Source organism: Syngnathoides biaculeatus, chromosome 12 (genome assembly GCF_019802595.1).
Source record: "Syngnathoides biaculeatus isolate LvHL_M chromosome 12, ASM1980259v1, whole genome shotgun sequence".
Lineage (NCBI taxonomy): Eukaryota > Metazoa > Chordata > Actinopteri > Syngnathiformes > Syngnathidae > Syngnathoides > Syngnathoides biaculeatus.
In genome coordinates, this window is record NC_084651.1 from 20,726,210 (window position 1) to 20,750,661 (window position 24,452).

The window sequence follows — 24,452 nt, forward strand, 5'->3', positions numbered from 1 at the left end:
TAAGGCTTAGTATTTTGGGTGAATTTGGTGAAAAAGTTCGAGAACCACTTGTCAAGATAATATTTTTTTGTGTGACTGCAGTGCTGTAAGATGACATTTGCTGGATTGGTCCTTCTTACAGCTTCTTTAGTGGAGCTCGGTAAAATAGACAGCGACAAGGGCTCTCCTGGTCACTCTCACAGATGGCGTTGTCATGGGGCCATGCACCATCTCTACTGACAAAGTTGTCTGAGAAAAATAGGACCTCCTTATTTCTGCTGTCATTTTGGGGAGATCATACTCCTTTTTGCAGAATGCCTCCAAGTGTCGCAAAAAGAACATTTAGAGTATTTTTTTGCTAGTGTTGTCACTGCATAGGCTGCACGATGACCTGGTTTACCATTTGATCAGTGTTAGCTGTAGCTGGTTGTGCTTATTGCGTTTTGTTTAAAAGGCCTTTATATTTTGGAATAACTGACCAAAATCACATCTTTGGTGGACCAAAAAGGAATGTGAGATAGCATGTCTTTCTTTTTGCTTCCTGTATATTGTACTGTATTGTATGTTGTTTGTTCCAACAATATAAAGTAATCCCTTTTTACAGTGGAAATCTCCAGATAAAGAAGAAAATAGCCAACACTAAACTGGCTCCATCAAAGCCTTCATTACAAGATTAGCCACTGTGGCTGGATAATTTGTGGTGGGGGTAGTGTGTTAAGATTAGATTTAAATGCACATGTTTCATAAGGGGCTCCCAGCATGATTTGGACCATGTGTTTGGCCTTTTGTTGTTCATGTGGAAAAAATGTACAATTCCTCCCATGAAAATGACCTTATCGCCACTAATGTAGCATCACACCCAAGATGCTGGAATTGTTCAGTTCATTTTCAGAGAAGGTGAAAAATCAACGCACGCTAATGTGCATTTACTCAGGGCAAAAACATGAATAAAAGGCAGCAGATTATGTGTATTCATTTAAGTGTAAATGCAGGCCCATGATGAAACATCACTCGTTGTATCGCTCTCGAAGCCTCAGTTACAAACAGGATGGAATGTTGCTTTGTAATCAGTATTCTGTTGTAGTGAGCGAGTGAATGAACACACAAGGCAAGAAAGAGAAAGACAGCAAAAGAGAGAACCTGACATTTGAAAGATTCATGAAACTGACGGACCTGCTTGCACAGACCTTTGTAGGATTATGATTTATGAAGCCTAACTTTGTGATGCCATCATCTCCAAATACAATTCGAACCAGTTCCACCATCAGAGTGCACTTTTCAATGGAAGAGATAAAGGGCTTACACTGTGTTTGTGTGGTTTGGATATTACATTTGAAACAAAACAAAACAGCGCCTGTTGTCATCCAAGCTCTGTCTTAATACCTTGTTCTTTGTGTCTTGTGAATGAAGGGACAAAGCATGCACAATCACCATTTGTGATCCAAAATACTAAGACAACAAACAAACAAATAAAAACAATACAAATAGTTGCTGAATTAATGTTTGCCTCAAGTATGAAAAATAGCTATTCAAATAAGTGCTTTCGTCCTTGGCATTTGAAGGCCATAAAGATGGTATTTTACTGTCTGGATGCTTAATGTGGATGTTGGTGGGGGCCTTTATCACTGGAAATCACTTCATCTGCTATGAGGAGGAATGATTGCTGGTTTGGATACATCTTCAGTGAAATGTTATGTTTCTCAGTGACCAAATGGTCAACTACGATACTATTTCTGATAGAAAAATGTTAGTCCATACATAAAGTTTGTTTACTGAGCATAACAATATATTTGTTTTGCATTGTAGTTTTTTTGTACATTTGAAGAGTTTGTTTTCAAAACAAGACATAGGCATTTTTTTCAGATTTACGAAACTCGTGCCAAAATTATCCATTCGGAGCTGGATAATTTTGGAGCGAGTTTCATAAATCTGAAAAAAATGCCTATGTCTCGTTTTGAAAACATATTCTTCATTTGTGTGATAGCTGAATTAATTCATGGTGAAACTGAAAAAAAGTCTAATGTGCGATTGGTTTAGTCTTTAATGTGGTCAACCACTCCTTTATCCGTGAAAATATGGCAGGTATCACATGCTCCCTACCCCTTCACCTGTTTAAATGTGAAACATTTCACAGTGGAAATCCTCAGTGAAAGCAAAGTGTATGAATAAAGTACCCCTTTTGAATATTTTAAGAAGAGAGGGGAATATAAATGCATGAGCAACTATGTGTGCACTGCATGTGGCAGATGATTTGAGGTCTCCAAAAAGCTCGCCTATCTGAGTGGAGCGGTGGCAAGTGTTAAAGGATCACTCTGCACTCTCTGTCACCATGACAACACCAGTTCCATGTCCGAGTGGGTGTCCACACTTCATTTAGTAATCCTCCTTGAATAACATTCAAACCGCCGTCTACATGCCAAGAGGGTATGGACAAGTAATCACACCAAAATGCAGCATGAAACATTATTCGTGGAAATGTGCTCCTTCTTTTTGTGTTTTGTGGAGCTGGAAGTCAACTGTCAGTTGTTTGCATCCACGCTATAAAGTATATATTCGTAAATTACATATTTCTCCTCTCAAGTAGTGTTTTCCTCTGAATTCCATATAATTATAGAGAATGTACAGCTCATTTCAGAACCATTTGGCACTACTTTTTATGACAAATTCCTGTCTTATCTAAAGTTATTATCCCATCCTCAAAGCCTTCCTTGTCATATAGTTTTCCTTAATTGGGTGTCTGAATCAGTTTTCATCCTCAGTTTCAATACTATACACAAATCCTGATAATGTATTGATGTTGATGCATGGAAAGAACCATTAATTAAAAAGTGTATAATATCTCGTCAAAACCTTTCAGTTGAGTTTGAGCCGTGGGCATGAATTCACAAAGTCATCGCAACCTCAGATGATGACATGGAAATTTCAGTTGATGCAGACGCACATTGGACAGCAACATGATTTGCCTTGATTACCACCACTGCCATCTTAGCAAATAAGATAACCTTTGTCTGTTTGCATTTGCAGGCCTTGTGCAGTCTGAGTCAATTTTAGCAAATCCATCTGAACATTTAAAGGTGGGAAAAATGTGCTGTGTCAGCTTTTGAAGAGATTGCAAAAAAAAAAAAAAAAAATGCATGGGACCAATTGCTGGTTGTTCAGCAATGGATTTCTTCCCATTGTGCTGCAAATGTCTTTTGTATGCTTGATGTTTGGGGAAAACAATACAACACCATGCATATTCCCAATCTCAGGTTTCTTTCATCTTGTCCCTTTCAGGGTTGCCACAGCGTGTCATCTCAGATGAACGCACATATATGTTTGGCACAATTTTTACACCAGATGCCCTTCCTGACACAACACTTCTCAGGGAGTAGAGGCACCCAGTGGGATATGAACCCACAACCCCTGGTTTACACACCAGTGCTCTAACCACTGAGCTACGGGGCCTCCTTATATTCCAGATCTCAAATCACTTAATTTTCATGCTGTAGCACCATGTTCTTAAAGGTGATCATTTTGACTATTGTCACTATTTCTTTACTATTTAAAACAGTTCCTAGGTGTTTTAAGGGTGAGTCTTGTCTCAAAAAGTGAGCAACTGTATAGAGCTTGTGCACATGACGTCACCATTTTCACGGCACCATATTGCCGGTCAGAAAGAGCTGCTCGACAGTGTGGGGAGCATTGAAGCGGATTCACAATGCCCAAGACGTATTGTGCTGTTGTTGTTACATCAGACAAGACAGATATTCAAAGTGGCCATGCTATGGAATACCAGCTGAAAAGATGAGAAAATATCGATGTATTTCGGCAATTAAACATGATGGCTGGTGCCCAACCAAATACACGCAGACCTGTGTAGCAATCACTTCATTTCAGGTAGGAATTATTCTTCTCAATCTCAAATTCCCAAGATGTATTTATAATGCTAATTTGGAACATTTGAGAACAATGCATTTAAAAAAAAGTCTACAACTTTAAAAAAGTCTGTGGCCACACGTTAATCTTTGATAAACCTCTTCCTGACAGATGTTTTTTTTTAAATATGTGTTGTTCTTAAATGAGTGCAATCCGTATTTAAAAAAAGAAAATAAACCGTCAGTCACACAGAGGTTTATGTAGGTTAACGTGTGGCCACAACACGCTTCTGTGTACGGGGGCTGAGGCCTATCCCAGTGGTTTATTTTCTTTTTTTAAATACTCATTGGACTCATTTGAGAACAATGCATATTAAAAACAAATGTCTGTAACGGAGAAACTTACCGAAGTTTAACGTGTGGCCGCAACACGCTTTGTGTACGTTGGAGACGACTCGCTGTCTTTTTTTTTTCCAAACAAAGTTAATGAATACGAGATTATGTAAAACCAGGGGTTATTTATTTAAATATTGGTATTTATATTGAAAAAATCTGAGTGGCACCATCACTATGTGAGATTTATTCTTGATTGAGAACAGATCCAGCAACGAAGTATTTGTATGCGTCCAGACTTTTCTACGCTTTTAAACTTTTCCTTGTAAATCTCGACGACTTACTCACCAGATACATGTGTAGATCCAGTTGCATGTGTTGATCCAGTTGTAATTTCTTATCGGTGAAAACATTGACTTCGGCATTAAATATGGGTCCTCTATTCCAAGTGTCTCTCACTTTTCCATGTACCTTTGTTTATTATCACCTTCTAAAAGTTTAACGGTATCGGACAAAACTCTGGGCGTCGTGCCATAAGATGAATTTTGCGTCGTCTCCAACTGACTTAGCATTGAAGAATGGTTTGTTTGGCCGGCACTTCTGCCCAGTGACGTGATTTGATGACGTTGGTGCACGAGTTCGATAGCCCTATATAAAATGGTATGAAAAAGTGTTTGCCCCCTCCTCATTTCTTTTTTGCGTGTTTTTCAAAACTCAATGTTTCCCATGAAAAAAAACAACACCAGTAAACACAAAATCCTCCTTTTAAATTATTTTTTGATGATTATTAAGAGACAAAAATAAAAATAATCCATTTTGGAAGTGGTCCTCTGTGGAATAAGTGATACCCCCCCAATACCTATACATGGCCCATCGCATACCTGGTTGTGTCAGTGCGGGCACCTGGCAGAGAACTGAGCCAAAACAAATTCATGCAAGTGAGTCGCTTTGGCAACCCCTGCTGGGGCAGGTTAAAAGTCAACTTAGCTTACTGCAAATTTTTAAGTGTAAATAATAATACTAAATACTGTCAGAATCTCATCTCATTGTAATGATGATAGTGATCCCTGATATTAAGTATATAAAGAGTAACTGCACCCCTAGAAGGAACATTCAGGTGCTGTCACACTACAGTATAAAAATGTCTCTGGGATGAAGCAAAGCAGCAGACTTAAAGTCAACATAGATAAGTGAAAATAAAAGATTGATTAGACCATGAAGTGCCAATCCTACTCTAAAATAGCACAGCACTTCTCAGTTCTAAATGAAGCCTGGATATTTATTTTTTTATTTTCTTTTTTTGTTTTTGCTAAGAAAGTGGTGTATTTGAAGTGTGCATGTCCCCTCAGTAGACCGCTGAGGAATATTTTTGTAGGAATGTCTAAGATGATCACACACCACAGTTGGAGCTTTTGGGGTCATTTTGTGTCCAGCCTAAAATCTAGACTTTGCCACGAGTGACATCTCAGCTCGATTAGTTTCTCTTTCTGTGGTTCTGCTCCAAACACAAGCAAAAAGTCATTTTCTTTTTCACCATTTAGCATTCAAGAAATCACTGACGGGGCAGAAAAAACTGACACATGGATGTGTGTCTGTGTAAATTTTAGCAGATCTATATGACTAAAGTAAAGGCTTCATCCTACTTTTTCCCCCATTCATATCATTTGTATATTTTCATGTTTGACTCGTGTACATCCAAAATTGCAATACATCTCTCTTGCTCTCTCTCTCTTGCTCTCTCGCTCTCTCTCTCTCTCTCTCTCTCTCTCTCAGCCATTTGCTGCAGTCATATACCAATTCATCCATCCATCCATTGTCTTTGCTGCTTATCCTCACGAGGGTCACAGGGAGTGCTGGAGCCTATCCCAAATGTCAACGGCCAGACGGCGGGGTACACCCTGAACTGGTTACTAGCCAATCGCAGGGCACATGAAGACAGACAACAGTCACACTCACAATCACACCTATGGGCAATTTAGAGTGTCCAATTAATGTTGCATGTTTTTTGGGATGTGGGAGGAAACCGGAGTGCCCGGAAGAAACCCACGTAGCCACGGGGAGAACATGCAAACGCCACACAGGTGGGTCCGGGACCTTAGAACTGTGAGGCCAACGCTTTACCAGCCAATTAATTATATATATATATATATATATATATATATATATATATATATATATATATATATATGCACACACATGCACAAAGGTATCAAACAATTCAGTATCTGTGCTTGACAACTCATTGTGGACTGCAGATCCACTCAACTGCCCTTGGAAATGATTTGTTTGGGATGGAGCCTTACTTCAGGTATCCAGGAACAACACTGTATAAAAAAAAAAAAAAAGTAATACCCTCAAGGTCTGTCCTGCCAAAGGGCTGCGAGTTCATTCTGGATTTATTATTATTTTTTTTTTAAGGGATCCTAAAACAACCACAACTGCCTTTGGGAGAGGTAAAGAAACAGGTGTCCCTCTTGTAATGCATCTTCTAACTTCCACCATCCACACTCAGGTGTATGAATAAATATTTATCTGATAAGGATATGGTGAGGGAGATGTTGGTCCAGATGAGATAAGGACTCTGTTTTTATGAATAGATAGTTTTTGGCACTTGCTGCCATTCTTGTTTGAATGTTGCTGTTCATTTCAACAAGACGTTTACAAATATTGTACTAATAACTATAAACCCCACATCTACCATTCTAAAAAATCTCGCTTTGAACAAAATATGACACATTATCCCGGTAACTGCTTCTGTATTAAAGCCAAAATTTAACAGGGCAAGCCTTACCCAAACCTGTTTTAACGTGTTTTCCGTTATTTTTATCATTTAATGATATTAAGCCTCTTGACAATGCTGAGAATTGGTTTTAATTTTATTGAAAAGAAAGCAATCTGTTCATTTGTGTTATTTAAAACATGTCATTGATAAAGCTGTTCTAAACCATCAAAACTATGAGTACTTTTTAGATTGCACCAGCTTTCTAGTATTATCTGGGAATGTTATTCCATCTTGTTCAAAATTGAGAACACGAGTCAATCAGAATTGGTTGGGGATTGTGCTTGGGTCATTTTATTGTTTAAATCTTCTTATTCTAAGTGATCTTTGATATCACTGGATTAAGCTGCTTCATACTATCGTTCTTTACAGGCTATATCCTAAATTAAATTTATGATGAACAAGTACAGACAATACAAGTACAGGGTAACATTTTTTATTTGGCTAGATTGCATAAAAAAACATTTTAATTCCATGTGTTAACTACGAATAAATATCAATGTATAAATAAATATTTTGGAAGTACTGTGGGACATCTGGTTAGATCGTTGGCCTCACAGTTCTAAGAACCGTGGCTCAAATCCCAGCCCTGCCTGTGTGGAGTTTGCATGTTCTCCCCGTCCCTGCATTGTCTGTCTCTATGTGCCCTGCGATAGGCTGGCAACCAGTTCAGCGTGTACCCCACCTCCTGGCCGATGATAACTGGGCTAGGCTCCAGCACTCCCGTAACCCTTGTGAGGATAAGAGGCTCAGAAAATGTATGAAATTAATATTTATATGAATGCATTTAGGTGTTATGTTGTACCAGGATTCTGTTCTTGGCATTATGCTTGGTGGTTTTAGCAGCCCGCTGAGAACTGTTATAGTCTCTTAGTCGTACACTACAAGCTGCTTTAGAACTACTGCCAAGCATGTAACCTTGCTAGAGGTGTATGGTGTTTAAAATGAGCTTTGTGTTTTGTCCCTTTCCGACAGTTGTGATCCACACTGTGGGTCCGGTGGCCAGAGGTCATGTGGGCCCCGCCGAGACCAGTGACCTCACTTCCTGCTACCAGAACTCCCTCGGGCTGGTGAAGGAGTATGGCTTGAGCACTGTGGTGAGTAAAGACATATTTTTTCAAAGAAATCTTGAGTTTGCCTGAACTGGGCATTCAGTGAATCAGACTTATTTATTTATTTTATTCATTAAACGAGAGCTATACAAATGAAACATGTTGGCATTATAGCAATACAGTAGAGTATTGAGTATAGTTCCATAAAAGATATACTTCTTGAAAGGAGTTTTCTTTTTTTGTCCGTTTTTTTTTTTTTTTTTTGTCATTGTCTTTTCAAAGGAATAAGGCATTGGCTACATGTTGTTTTCATTAAATAAAAACAACATCTCGGATTCCCATTCATGATTTCTATCAACAAGGTCACATTTACATCTCCTTTACATCCCCAGTTTGTCCGTGTTGTCAGTTTTTGAAACTATTAAGGCTTTTCTAGTGGAACAGGATCAGTGGACGGGTAGGACACTGCATTCGCATAAATTGTCGCATGTGTAGCATCGTCTGATACTACCTCAGACGCAAATTCTGGGTAAACTTCAACCCCCATCCTGCATCAGTAGCTTGCAAGCAAAACACGGCGCTTACAAAAGCAGAAAAAAAAATCTAGTTTGAATAACAAATTTGGATGGGGCTAAAAATAGCTTCTGTTAAGAGTGTCATTCAAGTTTATTTGTATTTGTATTAAAAAACGTTTTCAGCATGCAGTGCTTTTTCATTTCAATTGTTCTACATATTTGAATTGTGGATGCTTTAAATGGTCGAATGGCAATTCAACGCACAGTTAGCTGTGTCTTTCTGTTTGGAGACTAACCCTTTTTTGAAAGATTTTGGCTTACTCAGTGGGGCTAAAGAAACAAGTGTTTTTCTGAAAATAACCACCAATTCAATTTTAGTGCCACCCAGTGGCCTCATCCATATCTAATCAATGGAAGTACTTGCCAGCATAGATGGGAGACACTGATTAGTGCCACTTTGATTAAAAATGATTGTGACAAATTCCTGCACTGATTAGGAATTATTGTGATACTCATTCCAGGTAGCAATTAAGTCGATGTTGAAGCTTAGAGACAAAGATTTATGTGCTTTTCATCTTATATGCCAATCAGCGCTCTGACTGCTAATATTTAGAAGTCTCTGAGGTTAGACAGAATTTACACTGCATGTGTAATACCCAATTCTAATATATTGTGTATATCTGTCTATTCATCTTGGGTGAGTTAAGTCAAGGTTCAGGACAAGTTATTTTAGAAATGCATTCTTACTTGTTGGGTCTCGTTTCCAAAGAGAGAAAAGACCATTAAAGTCAAACGTGAAAATTATTTGTCAGGTTTTCTAACCAGTTTGCATGTACACACTGTATGTCCTGTATTTACAGTGCAGAAAAGTCATTGAAAGTGCTGACTTTGAACATGTACATTGGTGGCACCATCATTAAATTGGTAAACTAACATTATTTGCCCTTTTAAATGAAAGGAGGGGACACCATTACATCAGTTTACTACATTTCATTTATGTGCGAGTGAAAATTAAGATTTTTTTTGTTTGTTTGATGTCTCTTTGTGTGTATATGACATTGCAAGATAATGCACTCCAATTCAACATCACTTCATTACACAAGTACTATAATCATCATGTATGTGTTTAACATCCAAATTTCAGCAAAAACCTGAAAGAGACTACATCCGTCTAATTACTATGTAGTCTGCATAACAGGTTTGCCATCCATCAGATCACAACTGCTATGAGTCAGGCACATGCGTTTCTAATGGTAAAAGTAAGTTTCTTTCAGCTTGTCCCGTTAGGGGTTGCCACAGTGTGACATCTCAGATGAACGCTCATATTTGTTTGGCACAGTTTTTACATTGGATGCCCTTCCTGACGCAAGCCCTCTTGGGGAGTAAAGCGTTTTTAATGGTACTAACATTAAATACTATCTGTCCAAGTTTATGGAACACAACTTAAAACAGTCAACGGTTCTTGTGTAGAAAAAAATAAAAACTTCCTGTTCTTTTGTTATTGGATATATTGTTATTCCTTACGGCATGTAATGCTGAACTTATTCCATAATGAGGATATTAATCATTATTGCTTGAAATTTGTTTGTTCCCCATAGCTCATTGAATGTGTATCCTAATTAATGGTCATCTTATCTTCATGCTGCATGTTGATAAAATGAACCCTGGATATTCCAGCCTGCTCTTCTTGATAATTACGCGATAAATTCTCCCTCTTCTCTGTGTGGAAAGAGCCACTAAATTCTTCACCAATATAGAAGAACTGGTAGAAGGACTATGAAATGATGTCTGTCACCTGGCTGCAAAGAGTTTCATTACAGTTTAAAACGGTAAGAAAAAAGGTTGTTTCAAAATTTACCGTTTGTCCACTGGTCCTGCGGGCATTTAGGTGGCAAACGCTGATCTATCCTTTCCCTGTACTTTTGATTTACAGTGGGTGTTCTTTATGATATTTGTCAGTTTGTCACTTGTAATGTAAATTGAGTCATAGCTTTGTTACTGATGACAAATAACCATAATGTGTCATTCAAACATTACACGATATCAGCCACGTAATCATGTAAGCGTGCAATTTGAAATTTGTAGGCAAAAGGTGATACATATGCACCCTTTCTCATAAAGTCCCATTGCACCACCAGCAAATACCGCACCAATCCGTGCTTTGTTTATTTTCTCAAGTTGTTTTTTACTAGTCCCATTTCATCCATTTATTTTGATAATATTACAAGCAGAGGTTCTGTTTTTACTCACAGCTGTCTGGATCCTGTTTAATGTATTTATACAGCTGGTATGCATTGAGAATGCCTTGAGTGAAAACAGTGGTCCTCTGTGATTGACTGGCCTTGTACGATGAGCCGAGTCATTACATTGTAATAGCCATAGCCCTTTACGTCAAGCTGCAAGGGCACCACTGCTTCAGCATTCATTTTGCCACTAGGAAAAGGGGTAATGGGTGTTTCTGTCCTCATGCAAAAGCGTTTGTTTTACTGATGTGGACTGCCTTGACGTGCAAGAGGTACAACAAGAGAGACTGTTTTGAGTTTTGTTTAACCAAGAGGACATTTATTTCATTATAATCTGTCCATCCATCCATTATCTGGGCCAATTTTATGTATTTCCTAATTTTAATGAAGGCAACCCGTTACAGTTCGAGAGAAAATAAAATAAGTAATTGCTATCTAAGTTGGTCCACAAAGTGGAGAATGGATGCTGAGGACTGGCAAGGTGGAGGGAGGGTACATTTTGGAAACCTAGACGGTTTGGCTGCCTAATGGGGATTCCGGCGCATTACAAAGGAGTATGAGTCAAAACAAGGTCTAACACGAAATAAACTTCAGCATGAAAGATTAAAACTGGGCAGAGCTAGTCGTTAATCCCTTTTCTTAAGGCCCAAAGCCATCCTTCAGGCCTCAAAACAAGTAAGGGTACCGCAGTTGCAATCTTCAAGTCCAAATCTTCTCCTGACTGTAGCGTCTCAGAACAGAGAAGGAAATGCTTGTGCACTGCACAGTTGAAAATGGATTTCCTTTACCTTAGGGCAACTCAGTGTCTATGACTGAACAATTGCTCAAATCCCCCAAAGACAGAAATTAGTTTGAAGAGTTGTTCTTTTCTCCAAAGTAATGTTACACTTATAGTATCACTGGGGAAAAAAACATGGGGAGCTCACAGAAATTCCTGTCCAAGAGGTGTCTGTTCTTTTGTCATTCTCTTATCACTCGTCCTCAGTTATGGGTCATGTATCGATATACAGTTAGATTTAGGACCGCACAAGATTTTTTTTTTTTCCTGAAAATTGAAAAAAATGTAACCACTCCTAAGGGGAGATGTACGTCTTGTGTATTTCTCATTTCCCCTTGTGTTTTGGAGTTTATATGAATATGATGCAGTTCCCCATTTCAGGAAGAGGTGATTTTCTGATAAGCAATGACAAGAATCCCAAATCCCAAAAATCTGAGGTTGAAAACTATTGAGAATAGTGCAGGCTTTAACAACTTCAATATCTGTCAGTTTCTGGATGAATATCATCTTGTTATTCCCTGCTGTCTTGTGTCTCCTGAAGTATTTGGCTTTAGTGGATATTTATGTCCAGATGTGTACAAATCCTGTGTAGATGCAAAAAAAACCCCACAACTCTTTCAATGTTGAGGCTTCGTGTGTGTGAGTGAGTGATGCTCTATGTGCATTTCTTCTCTCCTTTATGCTTCAGTTCAATGCCTTTCTCCATTGCTGTGGCTGAAAGAGCAGCAGTCTGTCACAGCTCCCTGGGCTCTGGCTGACCACAACCCACAGCCTGGATGTGAGCGTTGCAGAGTTGGCTCTGCAATATTGCATGGCAGAGTTAGGAGGGGGCTGTGCAGCCTGTGAGTAGGGCTGGAGTGCTGCATGTTGTCAAACAGCCCCCTCATCTGCTCAGTGCTTGTCACTCAACATTATTTGCCTGCAAAGAAACCTGAAGCTGTGAAAATGCAGTTGTGCATGTACATTTCAAGATGCCATTGTTTACATTTTAATAAAGCCACGTCTTGCCAGTCAATTGGAGTGAAGAGTTTAGCTGCCTGGGCCATGATGTATTAAAAGGCATGGCCGCTTGCCATACGTCTAGCTTGGGGCCCAGTTGTTGTCTTTGCGACTGATCTGGTCCCAGTTGCTGCTTTGTTCGGTAGCACTTTACAGGGTTCCTAATAGCCTGCTGGAAAGGGTAGCCCCTTCCCCAGATTTTCCTCGACAAATTGGTAGTACATTTGCGATAAATCCTCCCTCCACCGAAAAGATGAGGGTCTTCCAGCCATTCTAGGATGATTCAGCTGGTTAGTTGGAATATTTGTTTTTCTTCCTCTATTTAGCCTTTTCAACTCCATCTTTCCACAGAGCTGTCAAATCCACAACATTAGAAGACATCTTTGCTTTTGGAGGCCATAGGAGCATGTCTGGCCAGAGTCTTGTCGCCACTTTCTCCTGGGGAAAGATTCTCATGTCCACTTCCAATTTTCAAAGTCAAGGTTTTGTACTCTTGAGGTTGGCCTGCTGGTACAAAATATAGAAAGTGGACCTTTTGGGCTGATGTATCTTGGAGATATGCAGCTGTTTGCCTCTTCTGTGTTCATTTCAGCTCTCTAGTTATTGGTTCTGTTGCCAAGTATTGCACACTTGGGGGAAATTTGTAGCGTGCCCTGACAGGATATGCTGATTGGATGCAGGTGCTGGGGGGGGGGGGGGGGGGTTATGTATTCAGTACCACAGTTTCATGTTTGGGGGCGAAGCTAGATTATGTGTGGCTCTGATGACCAAAATCAGACACGCTTCTTCCACCTGCCAGATGTCACTCCAGCTGAGATTCCTTTTCTGGGCTTCCCTGCCCAGCCATTGAGACGGTTTTGCATATTTTCTTCATGTTTGCATGGGTTTTATCCGGGTACTCCGGTTTCCTCCCACATCCCAAAAAAAAACTGCATGGTAGGTCATTGGCTGGTGACCAGTTTAAACTGTACCACACCTCTTCCCCAAAGAAAGCTGGGATAGGCTCCAGCAAGCACGTGACTCTTGAAAGGATAAGCGGTGCAGTAAATAGATGGATGGATAAAGGAAAGGGTTAACCCTAACCCTAACCAACAGTGATTTCTTTACTTGAGTCCAAAAGTTCAAGTGAAGTAAAAAATGCAGGAGCAATCTTAAAGACAAGAATTCTTAGTTTCTTTTCCTCCGCTTAGAGATATTGTAGGATGATTTATATTTCTGAGCAGCCTCTGTCATATGGTTTCATTTCAAATGTGGACATTTAATTTCAAGAGATGGAAGTATGTCATTTATTTTTGCATTGATATTTGTATTTTTATGGAGGGGACCTTTTTTTAATGTTTCGTTTTTGAGACAGCCGTATTGTATATTGGCAAAGGGATATGTTATAATGGGGAGTGGGAATCTTTATTCTCTCTCCATGTGATCTTCTTTCACACACGACTTTCAACTTGAGATAAACATTCATGAGTTTACCACTTAAGAGTGCTGCTATTATTATATGCTTCAAAAATTCTGAATATCATCTCCTCGAAGAGAAGAAGTGGTGACGGGCCGTAGACAGCTATCTAGTGGGGCTTCCTGGTGGCGGCCGCCACCAACCGGGATCCAGCTTCGCTAAGTCGAGGTCCACTCGCAACCGATACTGGCCCGTGGGTCACAGCGTTTGTTAGGACAGAGGGCGCCACAACCAAAATGGTGCCCCTTGGTTAATCGTTGCGACTTGATGCTCAGAACGGCATAGTGGCTTTGTTGTAACCCTGGAGGGGACTCTGGGCACCGACCTGCATTTCCACCCCCCCCCTCCCCAATGCAGCCTTTCAGTCACTTCAGACAATCATTGTAGTTTTTGTGATGTACAAACATGGTGACATGGGTTACATGTCCAGTCGAGTCCTTTTATACTCTTAATGTGGAAGTGGAGCAATGTAGTCTGGCTGTAGCAGCCTGGCTAAGGGTTGTGGTTGTGTATCGCTGTCCCAAAACTCAATTTTAAACACAAAGGCTCATTATTTTGTACCGAAACGAGACCACTACAAAATTGAGACACTATTAATTTTGCAATATTGCCTTATTGTGAATATTGTTATATCTCTAGTATGAAATGAATGAAATTATCATATTATTTTTTGCTCACTTACTTCTAATTTTTATTTCTATTCTAATTCTCACGTAATGCAACAGAGTTGTTTGTGTGTGTCTGTGTGTGTAAATGCATGTGTGTGCATGTCTGTGCATGTGTCTCTTATTGCCTTTTCGACTTTGTGGGTAATTCTAAAAATGATCTCTTCGAAGTAGAGTCAGGCCTCTGGGGAGGAGAGGTCCTCTCTGAAGAGCCTGCTCGTGCTGGACATGGAAGTGAGGACACAGTTAATGCAGGTCCCCTGTCTTGTTTAGTTATGGAAGGCTGCTCATATTCTCCCCTGAAAGCAAATGTAGCATCTGTCAGGTAGAAACTGACTGAATGACTGACTGTGTGGAGGTGGGGACACTGCCATCTGGAAACCATTCAGCCTTTGACTTTGTTTCATTAAAAAGACTACGTCAACTCACCTCTTTAAACGTGACCTTTAGAATAAAACTATATACGGGTGTTTTTTTTCATTTACCTGAGCCTTATATTTTGTCAGGAGTCTTAAATTGAGACAATCTAACAATGATTCTCCTCAAAACACATTTCATAAAGAGACAGCAAGATTTATTGATGAGCACTGGTCTTGTGGGCTAACTGAGTCTCCTTTTGTCTCTAATTTGACGCTGACAAGCTACAATTTTATGATGTGTGAAAATATCTGTCATGAAGCAGTGGAGTGCAGTGGGCTGGCAGCTGTCAGTGTGGACAGTGACAGGGTCACATATTGCATTTAGAGCCCTTCTCTCTGACTGTCAGGCAGCCTCGGAAGTTTTCTGTAGTCAAAACATATTGGCGTTGAAGATATCCAACAGGGAAGCCACAAATTGTCCGTTGAGAAAATCCTCAAACCCAAGTGGATTGGAGATGAATGGTGTAGAATGATAGGATTAGCTGCTCCTCTCTGTGGGATTATTCAAAGGCTATGAAGAGTATTAATGCCCATTCATTTTACCCAGAATGCATTCCCATAAGCAATTTAGTACAGAAACACATGCATGTGCATACTCTGCTTGACGATAGCAGCCACTATGAGACAATCTTCTAAAGACATGGATTGCATAAAAATGAAGCATCAGGTCAAGGGACTATTTTTGGTCGAAGACATGTTGAGAGTAATTCTCAACTACACAAAGAGTTTTCATTAAATGGTGGTGGGGTAGTGCATATTCAGGTCTCGAAGGAAATTACAATGAAGAGGTTTTCAAAAATTGTGCTCCACCTTCTGAAGTGCTGACTCCCCGAGTAAATCATTTGTGTGGATTTACTAACTAATCATTTCCAGCAAAAAAAAAAAAATCACAATATTTTTTTTCAACATCTTTCTTCAGCAAGGACTGTCCATAAGTGAACTCAAAATGTAATAGAGGGCCAAGTTTGGCCTCTGATGACAGCAAAGTAAACTTTACCATTAATTAGGTTAGGGCATATTTTATCAGCTATTAACTTGCATGAAGCAGATAATCTGTGCACCACCCTGTATTAAATTTTCAGTCCAATGCATGATACTTCATCCTTATCTATAATAGTCAGCAACAAAATTACTTCATTTTCCTGTGTGCAACGGAATGGCACAAATGGCAACAAATCAGAATGAATCAACTACTTTGTGAAATGGAACATTGTGATTTAGTCTAAATGTCTGTATTTAAAGTATGTCAAGAAGGGAAGTATTGTGTCATTTTGACCAGTGTCCATTCACGAAGACCCATAGTTGAACAGAGTCTCACTCTAATTAGGGGGTAATTAACAGGATGTCATTGCTATATCATGACTGACGTGGTTGTTTTGCTGAGTGGTTATTAAGCAGAGCACTTTGAAGCGAATCAGCCAGCTATTGCTTGTGACCCACTTCCACATACAGTACCTGCATGTATCAGCATAAGGTTAATTAGACTGAAGCTTCCAAAAGGTCACAGCACCATTTAAATTAGTCATTGCTATTTGTCTGATCTGAATCACGAGCAACACTGGGCCAATTAGATCAAATTAGACTGATGGTAGTTGTGGTGGCCTAGCAATCTATGTTAAAGACCATGACAGCAAGGATGCCACCTCCCTAGCAACGCTTTAGCTTCAGATCTGGTTGGAGAAACCAGCACTACATCACATCATTGTCCCTTGACATTCCCTTCACTCCAGCGAGGACTGCAGTACTTATTATTCGATGAAATATTGGTATATGTAAAAAGTGACATTTTCAGGCACCTCGGGAGGGGTAATCAGAGTTGATGGGAATTGAAACGGTAATCTCTTGAGTCTTTGTGTAGAGTGGACTTACACTATGTGAGCATCCAATGCCTTGATTACAAGCACCTGAAGCAAAGAGCAATCACCAGTAAGATGAGATCTGCCTCAAGCAAAGTCCACTCTACCAGGATACTCTACAAGGGGGAAATAGCAGCATTCCTGTTTTAGACTAATGGGCTGTGACAATAATAAAGCTGCTTCAAATAATTTAAGCACCAAAAGCACATTCCAGCAGAGGAACACTGAAGCTTGGAACTCAAACTGCGTTCACTAAATATTTTTTTCCTCTGCTGCCGGCTGTGCAGAGCTCCTGGAGAAATTGCTCTGAATTTCTATAAGGCTCATATCCCTCGGTGGGGCCATCTGAGAATTCAGCCGACGGCTCGTACACAACTGAGGGACTATCAGAAGGGAGGAAGTCGTTGATTAGACACACGTCGCAACGAATACACGTCGTGAGACAAGAATGCCACAACAAGCATGCAATAATTAAAGATACTGTACCTGAAGAATGCAAGCCACACAACAGAACAAAAGAAATTTCTATCTTTGTCTCTGCCACACAGCAGGAAAGAGAGATTCTTCTTCTATCCCACTTTGACTTCTGAGCAGAATTATAGTCAACGTTCTTGCTTTACAGCCTTGTTCCTTACTGGTAATTGCAAAGGAAAAATCATTGCACCGCAAAGTGCTGTATGTATGCATCTGTAAAAGGACATTTAATGTACTCTATTGTGTTCTCATCTTAGTAACACGATGGGCACCTCAAAGAACCCTCTTATCAATGTTGTCTGTTCCTCTTCATCTAACACTCATTCTTTTCTAGCAGCCTTAGGTCTGGTTTAATCAAACGAGAGCTCGTTTGTCCAAAAAGCATAATCATGATACAACTTCTGACATTAAACAGATAACTGTATTTAGTTTCACATGTATACAGTGAACATGGGATCATTCATGCCCCAGTCGTGCATCATTTTAGAGCAGAAAGGTTAATTGTTGGTGTACTTTATGTCCATATAATAAGTTATCCCCCATCCATCCATTTTTGTGGACTGCTTCTCCACATGAGGGCTTGAGTGACCTGGAGCCTATCCCAATTGACTTTGGGTGTTGTCCAATCACAGGGCACACATAGAAAAACAACCATTCACACCTAGTTAGCCTTCCATCCAAGGAACATAATTCGGGGCGGTAATGTAGAAGGAACCCCGAGTTCCTGGAGAAAATCCATGCGCAAACAGGGAGACTCCAAACTCCACACAGAATGGAATCCAGAGTATCTTAGAACTCTAAGGTGGATATTCTGACTCAGTGATCACTAATCTTTTTGAAACTGAAAGTTACTTCTTGGATACTGATTAATGTGAAGGACTACAAGTGCGATGCACACTTTGGGAATAACACATTTTGACCAAATTACCTTGAAAACATTCATTCATTTTCTATAAATCTCTGCCAGTGTTCTCTGCCAGCTACAACACATCCAGAAAATCACAATGTCTTATCACTGGTAAGCAATTTGTAGAACAGGTCTATGAGCACACTTTAGTTTACCCTCCTCCAAGGGGTCACCAACCTTTTTTGAAGCCGATGGCTACTTCGTGAGGACCAATCGTATGATGGACTACATGACCTGCTTGCGACAAACTTCCAAAATAACAAAACTCCTTACACTCTGGGGAAAAAAAAATAAAATAAAAAAATACTTTATATTATATGACATTATTTTAAAATGTTAATTAATGTAAGCAAGTCATATTAAAAATTAAAAACAAATATTTATAACAGTTTGTGACCTGTGCTATTTTTAGAACATACCTCATGCCTGTAGGCACCGTGTAGGTGACCCCTGCCCTGTTCTAACCACTCCCCATAACATTATCAACAAAGGATCATTTTTAGGTACTCTATGTTGTTTGTTACAGTTTAACTCAATGCTACATACAGCAAACCTTCATTCTTACCTGTGCTGCTGACCGATACGAGAAAAGAACTGTCATTTGGCTGGTTGTGATGCATTTTGAAAGGGAACGTGAACTACAAATAAGAAAGCGCCCTAATTTTTTATGCAAGCTGTTTGAAATGAATGATGATATTATAAGCTTAACGTGTTAGCTTTAATTGCCCCGTGAGTTTATCATATGAATGAGTCTTATGTGCGTACGTAAGACTTCTTTCACCTTTCATTTGACACTTTTGTGATGGTCATGGGAAGCGATTGATTTCAGTTTGTCCCCCCCTGACCAAATATTAACTTGAATAACTAATTATTTGTAATTTCTACAATTTTCGGGGAGATGTGGTACATTATCTGACAGAAGAGCTGGGGTGCATATGTTTTTGACCATGGCTGTAGCTGTCCTCTGGAAATCGTAAACAGAACAGAATTTTACTTTTTGTCTTGCAAAAAAAAACACCGCTCAAGGAATACTAACAAGGGCGCCTTTGCATGTGGGAAATGTGGAAAAATATAATTTGGGCCACACCACATTATCCCCTCAATCTTTAAATGAAATTTTCATGGGCCCAATCATTCATGAGCCCTGAGAATCATTATCATTGACCTTCCCCTTACAACAGGCATGAATTTAGATGACGGGTATTGAGAGCGTAGATGTACTTTGTATTTCACATTTGGTGTATGTTATATAATGACAAAATCACATTCTGTCACGACCAATCGGAACGGGAGTAGGACCCAAATGCAGGAGGACACGGAAGATGGAAGGTAGTTCGGGGGGAAACGTTTATTATTCCGTGGTCGGGGATCGGGCAGGCAGTCAGGTGCAGCAGCAGTAGTGGGACGTCGGGCGAAGAGAGCAGGTAGGCAGAAGTCGGTACACGGGAGAACGATCAAAGCAGGCAGAAGTATCAAAGGAGTCAGGCTTACGGGGTCGGTCGGAGAACAGGCGGAGGTCGGTACACACGGGTTGACGATCAGGGATACAGAAGTACTCGAACGGGGCATGAAGCTCAACGATCTGGCGCGGACCAGTCGTCATCGGGGTCATATAAATACACAGGATAATTAGCCCGCATGAGGTGCAGGTGTGCGCCTCCCAATCAGCGCAACCGCGCGGGCACCCACACAGCCCGGGCTGGATCAGCAGGATCATGACACATTCATCCATATGATCTAGTCATCCATTTTGGGTATCACTTCACGTCTATGATAAATACACCGAGAGAATTATTTTTATTTTGTCTCGTGGGGACACCTCCAAATCATGTAAATTACAATTTGGAAATATGTCTGTCACGTCCCATCGGAAACGAGAGTAGGACCCAAATGCAGGAACTTGGAAGACGCAAGGTAGTTCAAGAAGAGACACGTTCATTGTATGCAGGGGTAGGGGATCGAGCAGGCAGTCCAGTGCAGCAGCGGTAGTTGTGACGTCGGGCGAAGAGCAGATGAGCGGACAGGCAGTAGTCGGTACACAGGGAAACAATCCACGCAGGCAGAAGGATCAAGGAGTCAGGCTTGCAAGGTTGGTCGGAGAACGGACGAAGGTCGGTACACACAGGATCAATCAGGAGTACGAGAGTGCTGGAACGGGACATAAAGCTCAACGAACTGGCGGCGGACCAGTCGTCACCGGGTCCTATATATACGGGGGATGATCAGCCCGCATGAGGCACAGGTGTGTGCCTCCCAATTAGCGGAGCCGTGCGGGCACCCGCACAGCTCGTGTTGAAGCGGCAGGATCATGACAGTACCCCCCCCCCTCAAAGACACGGCTCCCAGACGTGCCTAAACGAAAAAACAGACAAAAGTAACACAGGCAGGGGTGGGCGGAAGGGGGTCCGGAGGAGGGCACGCCCCCCCCCTGAACCCCAGACTGGTGGCCATCCAGGCCACCAAACACGAGGCGTCCGGGCGGACAGGTCAGGAGGACGACCCGGACGCCAAGCACCAGGGTCCCCACGGGGCGATTCGGGCGGACGACCTCTGTGAGGAACCAAACGGCGAGGCAGGAACCAGAACGAGGCAGGCCACTGCTCCAGACGAGAACCTCCCACGCCGTCGTTGCAAGACGACCAGGGATTGGTCGCCAACGAGGGCAGGTCCTGAAGCGGCTGGGCGAACTCAGGAGTGAAGAAGATGATGGAGAGCAGGACCAGAGCCATGACCGCCACCCCGAAGTCTCTCCAGCTCCTGGGTGGCTCAACAGAACTCCCCAGCTCCTGCTGGACAGGGACGTGAGAAGGCGGCGGCGCCAGTACCGCCCCCTCCTGGACAGCAACTTGAGAAGGCGGCGCCAGTACCGCCCCCTCCTGGACAGCAACTTGAGAAGGCGGCGCCAGTACCGCCCCCTCCTGGACAGCAACTTGAGAAGGCGGCGCCAGTACCGCCCCCTCCTGGACAGCAACTTGAGAAGGCGGCGCCAGTACCGCCCCCTCCTGGACAGCAACTTGAGAAGGCGGCGCAAGGACCGCCCCTTCCTGGACAGCAACTTGAGAAGACAGCGACCCCGTCGCCGCCGCCTCCTGGACAGGAACGAGAGAAGGCAGCGACCCTGTCGCCGCCGCCTCCTGGACAGGAACGAGAGAAGGCAGCGACCCTGTCGCCGCCGCCTCCTGGACAGGAACGAGAGAAGGCAGCGACCCCGTCGCCGCCGCCTCCTGGACAGGAACGAGAGAAGGCAGCGACCCCGTCGCCTCCTGGACAGGAACGAGAGAAGGCGGCACCAGTACCGCCCCCTCCTGGACAGCAACTTGAGAAGGCGGCGCCAGTACCGCCCCCTCCTGGACAGCAACTTGAGAAGGCGGTGCCAGTACCGCCCCCTCCTGGACAGCAACTTGAGAAGACAGCGACCCAGTCGCCGCCGCCTCCTGGACAGGAACGAGAGAAGGCAGCGACCCCGTCGCCGCCGCCTCCTGGACAGGAACGAGAGAAGGCAGCGACCCCGTCGCCGCCGCCTCCTGGACAGGAACGAGAGAAGGCAGCGACCCCGTCGCCTCCTGGACAAGAACGAGAGAAGGCGGCGCCAGTACCGCCCCCTCCTGGACAGCAACTTGAGAAGGCGGCGCCAGTACCGCCCCCTCCTGGACAGCAACTTGAGAAGGCGGCGCCAGTACCGCCGCCTCCTGGACAGCAACTTGAGAAGACAGCGACCCAGTCGCCGCCGCCTCCTGGACAGGAACGAGAGAAGGCAGCGACCCCGTCGCCGCCGCCTCCTGGACAGGAACGAGAGAAGGCAGCGACCCCGTCACCGCCGCCTCCTGGACAGGAACGACAGAAGGCAGCGACCCCGTCGCCTCCTGGACAAGAACGAGCGAAGGCGGCGCCAGTACCGCCCCCTCCTGGACAGCAACTTGAGAAGGCGGCGCCAGTACCGCCCCCTCCTGGACAGCAACTTGAGAAGCGGCGCCAGTACCGCCCCCTCCTGGACAGCAACTTGAGAAGGCGGCGCCAGTACCACCGCCCCCTCCTGGACAGCAACTTGAGAAGGCGGCGCCAGTACCGCCCCCTCCTGGACAGCAACCTGAGAAGGCGGCGCCAGTACCGCCCCCTCCTGGACAGCAACCTGAGAAGGCGCGCCAGTACAACCCCCTCCTGGACAGCAACTTGAGAAGGCGGCGCCAGTACCGCCCCCTCCTGGACAGCAACTTGAGAAGGCGGCGCCAGTACCGCCCCCTCCTGGACAGCACCTTGAGAAGGCGGCGCCAGTACCGCCCCCTCCTGGACAGGAACGTGAGAAGGCGGCAGCAGCATCACCAACTCCACCTCCTCCTGGACGGGAGCGTGAGGCGGCTGGGGAACTGTCGCCACCTCCTGGACAGGAACGTGAGGGCGTGCCCGTCGCCGACAGAGCAGGAACAGGGAGCGGCCGCGGGCCGGTCGCCCACAGAGCAGGAACGGGGAACGTCCGCGGGCCGGTCGCCACTGCCACTCCAGAACACGGACGAGAAGCGGCTGTGGAGACGTCGCCACCTCCTGGACAGCAACGTGAGGCGGCATCGGGTCGGTCCCCACTGCCACGTGAGCTTGCAGTGCCCCCGTTGAAACAGCAACGTGGGCGTGGCGCGGTGGCGAATCTGTTTCCAGGGCAACGTGAACCTGAGTAGGCGGAGAGTCAGTCGAAACTTACACGTAGGCGTGTCTCGGGAGCGGGTCAGATCCAACTGCCGCATGAGCTCTGCTCGGAACCGCCAACACTGCGACGTGCACTTGAGGTGGCGAGTCTGTTCCCACTGTGGCGTGCACTTGGCAAGGGGGCGGGTCGGCTTCCACGGCAACGTGAACCTGAGTCAGCAGTGAGTCCGTCGCCGTTGCGACGTCAGCGTAGCTCGGCTGGTTCGCTAATCCTTGCCGGACCTGGGCCGTGAGAGCCGCCAATTCCGCGCTCTGCCTCTCTAATTGCGCCCGCATTTCGCGACAGAACGCCTCGTGGTATGACGGCTCCTCCTCCCTCTGGGCTGGAAGCTTCGCCACCAGCTGCGGGTCTGCCGGTCTCACCGTTACCGGCAAGGAGTGGGAGGACGGTGTCTTCGTTGCCGCGCAGCGAGAGACACCAGGGAGCGCCCGGCCGGGGCGTCTCCTCTGGCCGCCACGCGGAGGTCCCGGGTAGATGGCCAAGCGGGTTCCCTCGTACCGATAGGTGCACTTGGATCTACCGGGCGAAGTCGCTCGGGTGCTGGAAACGCGGGAAGGCGGGGCAAACTGACTGGGATCAAAAGCCGGGCAAAGAGACTCAAAATCAAAGTCGTCGGAGTCGTACTCAGGCAGCCCGGCATACAAATCACGGTCCTCCTCATATTCCGAAAAGTCAGAGTCCAGAAGAATATGAGGAGCCGGACGGGTCGTGTTCGGGACGTATTCATATCTCGCTAGCGGAGCGTAAGACACGGGAGCGGATGACGTCAGGGAGCCTACCCGGATTGGACAGGCTTGGTCCTCCGGCAGACGGTCTACCTTGCGTTGGTCCCGGCGACGCCGGGTCTTTCCTGCTGGGTCCTGTATTGGCCAGTTCGTTCTGTCACGTCCCATCGGAACGAGAGGTAGGACCCAAATGCAGGAACTCGGAAGACGCAAGGTAGTTCAAGAAGAGACATGTTTATTGTATGCAGAGGTCGGGGATCGCGCAGGCAGTCCGGTGCAGCAGCGGTAGTTGTGACGTCGGGCGAAGAGAACAGATGAGCGGACAGGCAGGAGTCGGTACACGGGGAAACAATCCATGCAGGCAGAAGGATCAAGGAGTCAGGCTTGCAAGGTTGATCGGAGAACGGACGAAAGTCGGTACACACAGGGTCAATCAGGAGTACGAGAGTGCTGGAACGGGACATAAAGCTCAACGAACTGGCGGAGGACCAGTCGTCACCGGGTCCTATATATACGGGGGATGATCAGCCCGCATGAGGCACAGGTGTGTGCCTCCCAATTAGCGCAGCCGCGCGGGCACCCGCACAGCTCGTGTTGAAGCTGCAGGATCATGACAATGTCAACCATGAGACAACTCTGCCTATTGTTAAGACTAACATTTATTACTTTCATTTTTTTCATGTTATCAAAACCCCAACAGTCTTGGTACACAATCC

At 44.0% G+C, this 24,452-nt stretch overlaps 1 protein-coding gene across 3 annotated transcripts in view; it reads left to right on the forward strand.

Annotated features, from left to right (window-relative positions):
• The window catches only part of macrod2 (mono-ADP ribosylhydrolase 2), a 460,594-nt gene that overhangs the window by 288,432 nt on the left and 147,710 nt on the right, over window positions 1-24,452 (forward strand). For all 3 annotated transcript variants that reach the window (XM_061836387.1, XM_061836389.1, XM_061836388.1), the window contains exon 8: window positions 7,924-8,045. In XM_061836387.1, coding sequence (XP_061692371.1) covers window positions 7,924-8,045 — 122 coding nt within the window. The remainder of the gene's footprint in view (window positions 1-7,923; window positions 8,046-24,452) is intronic.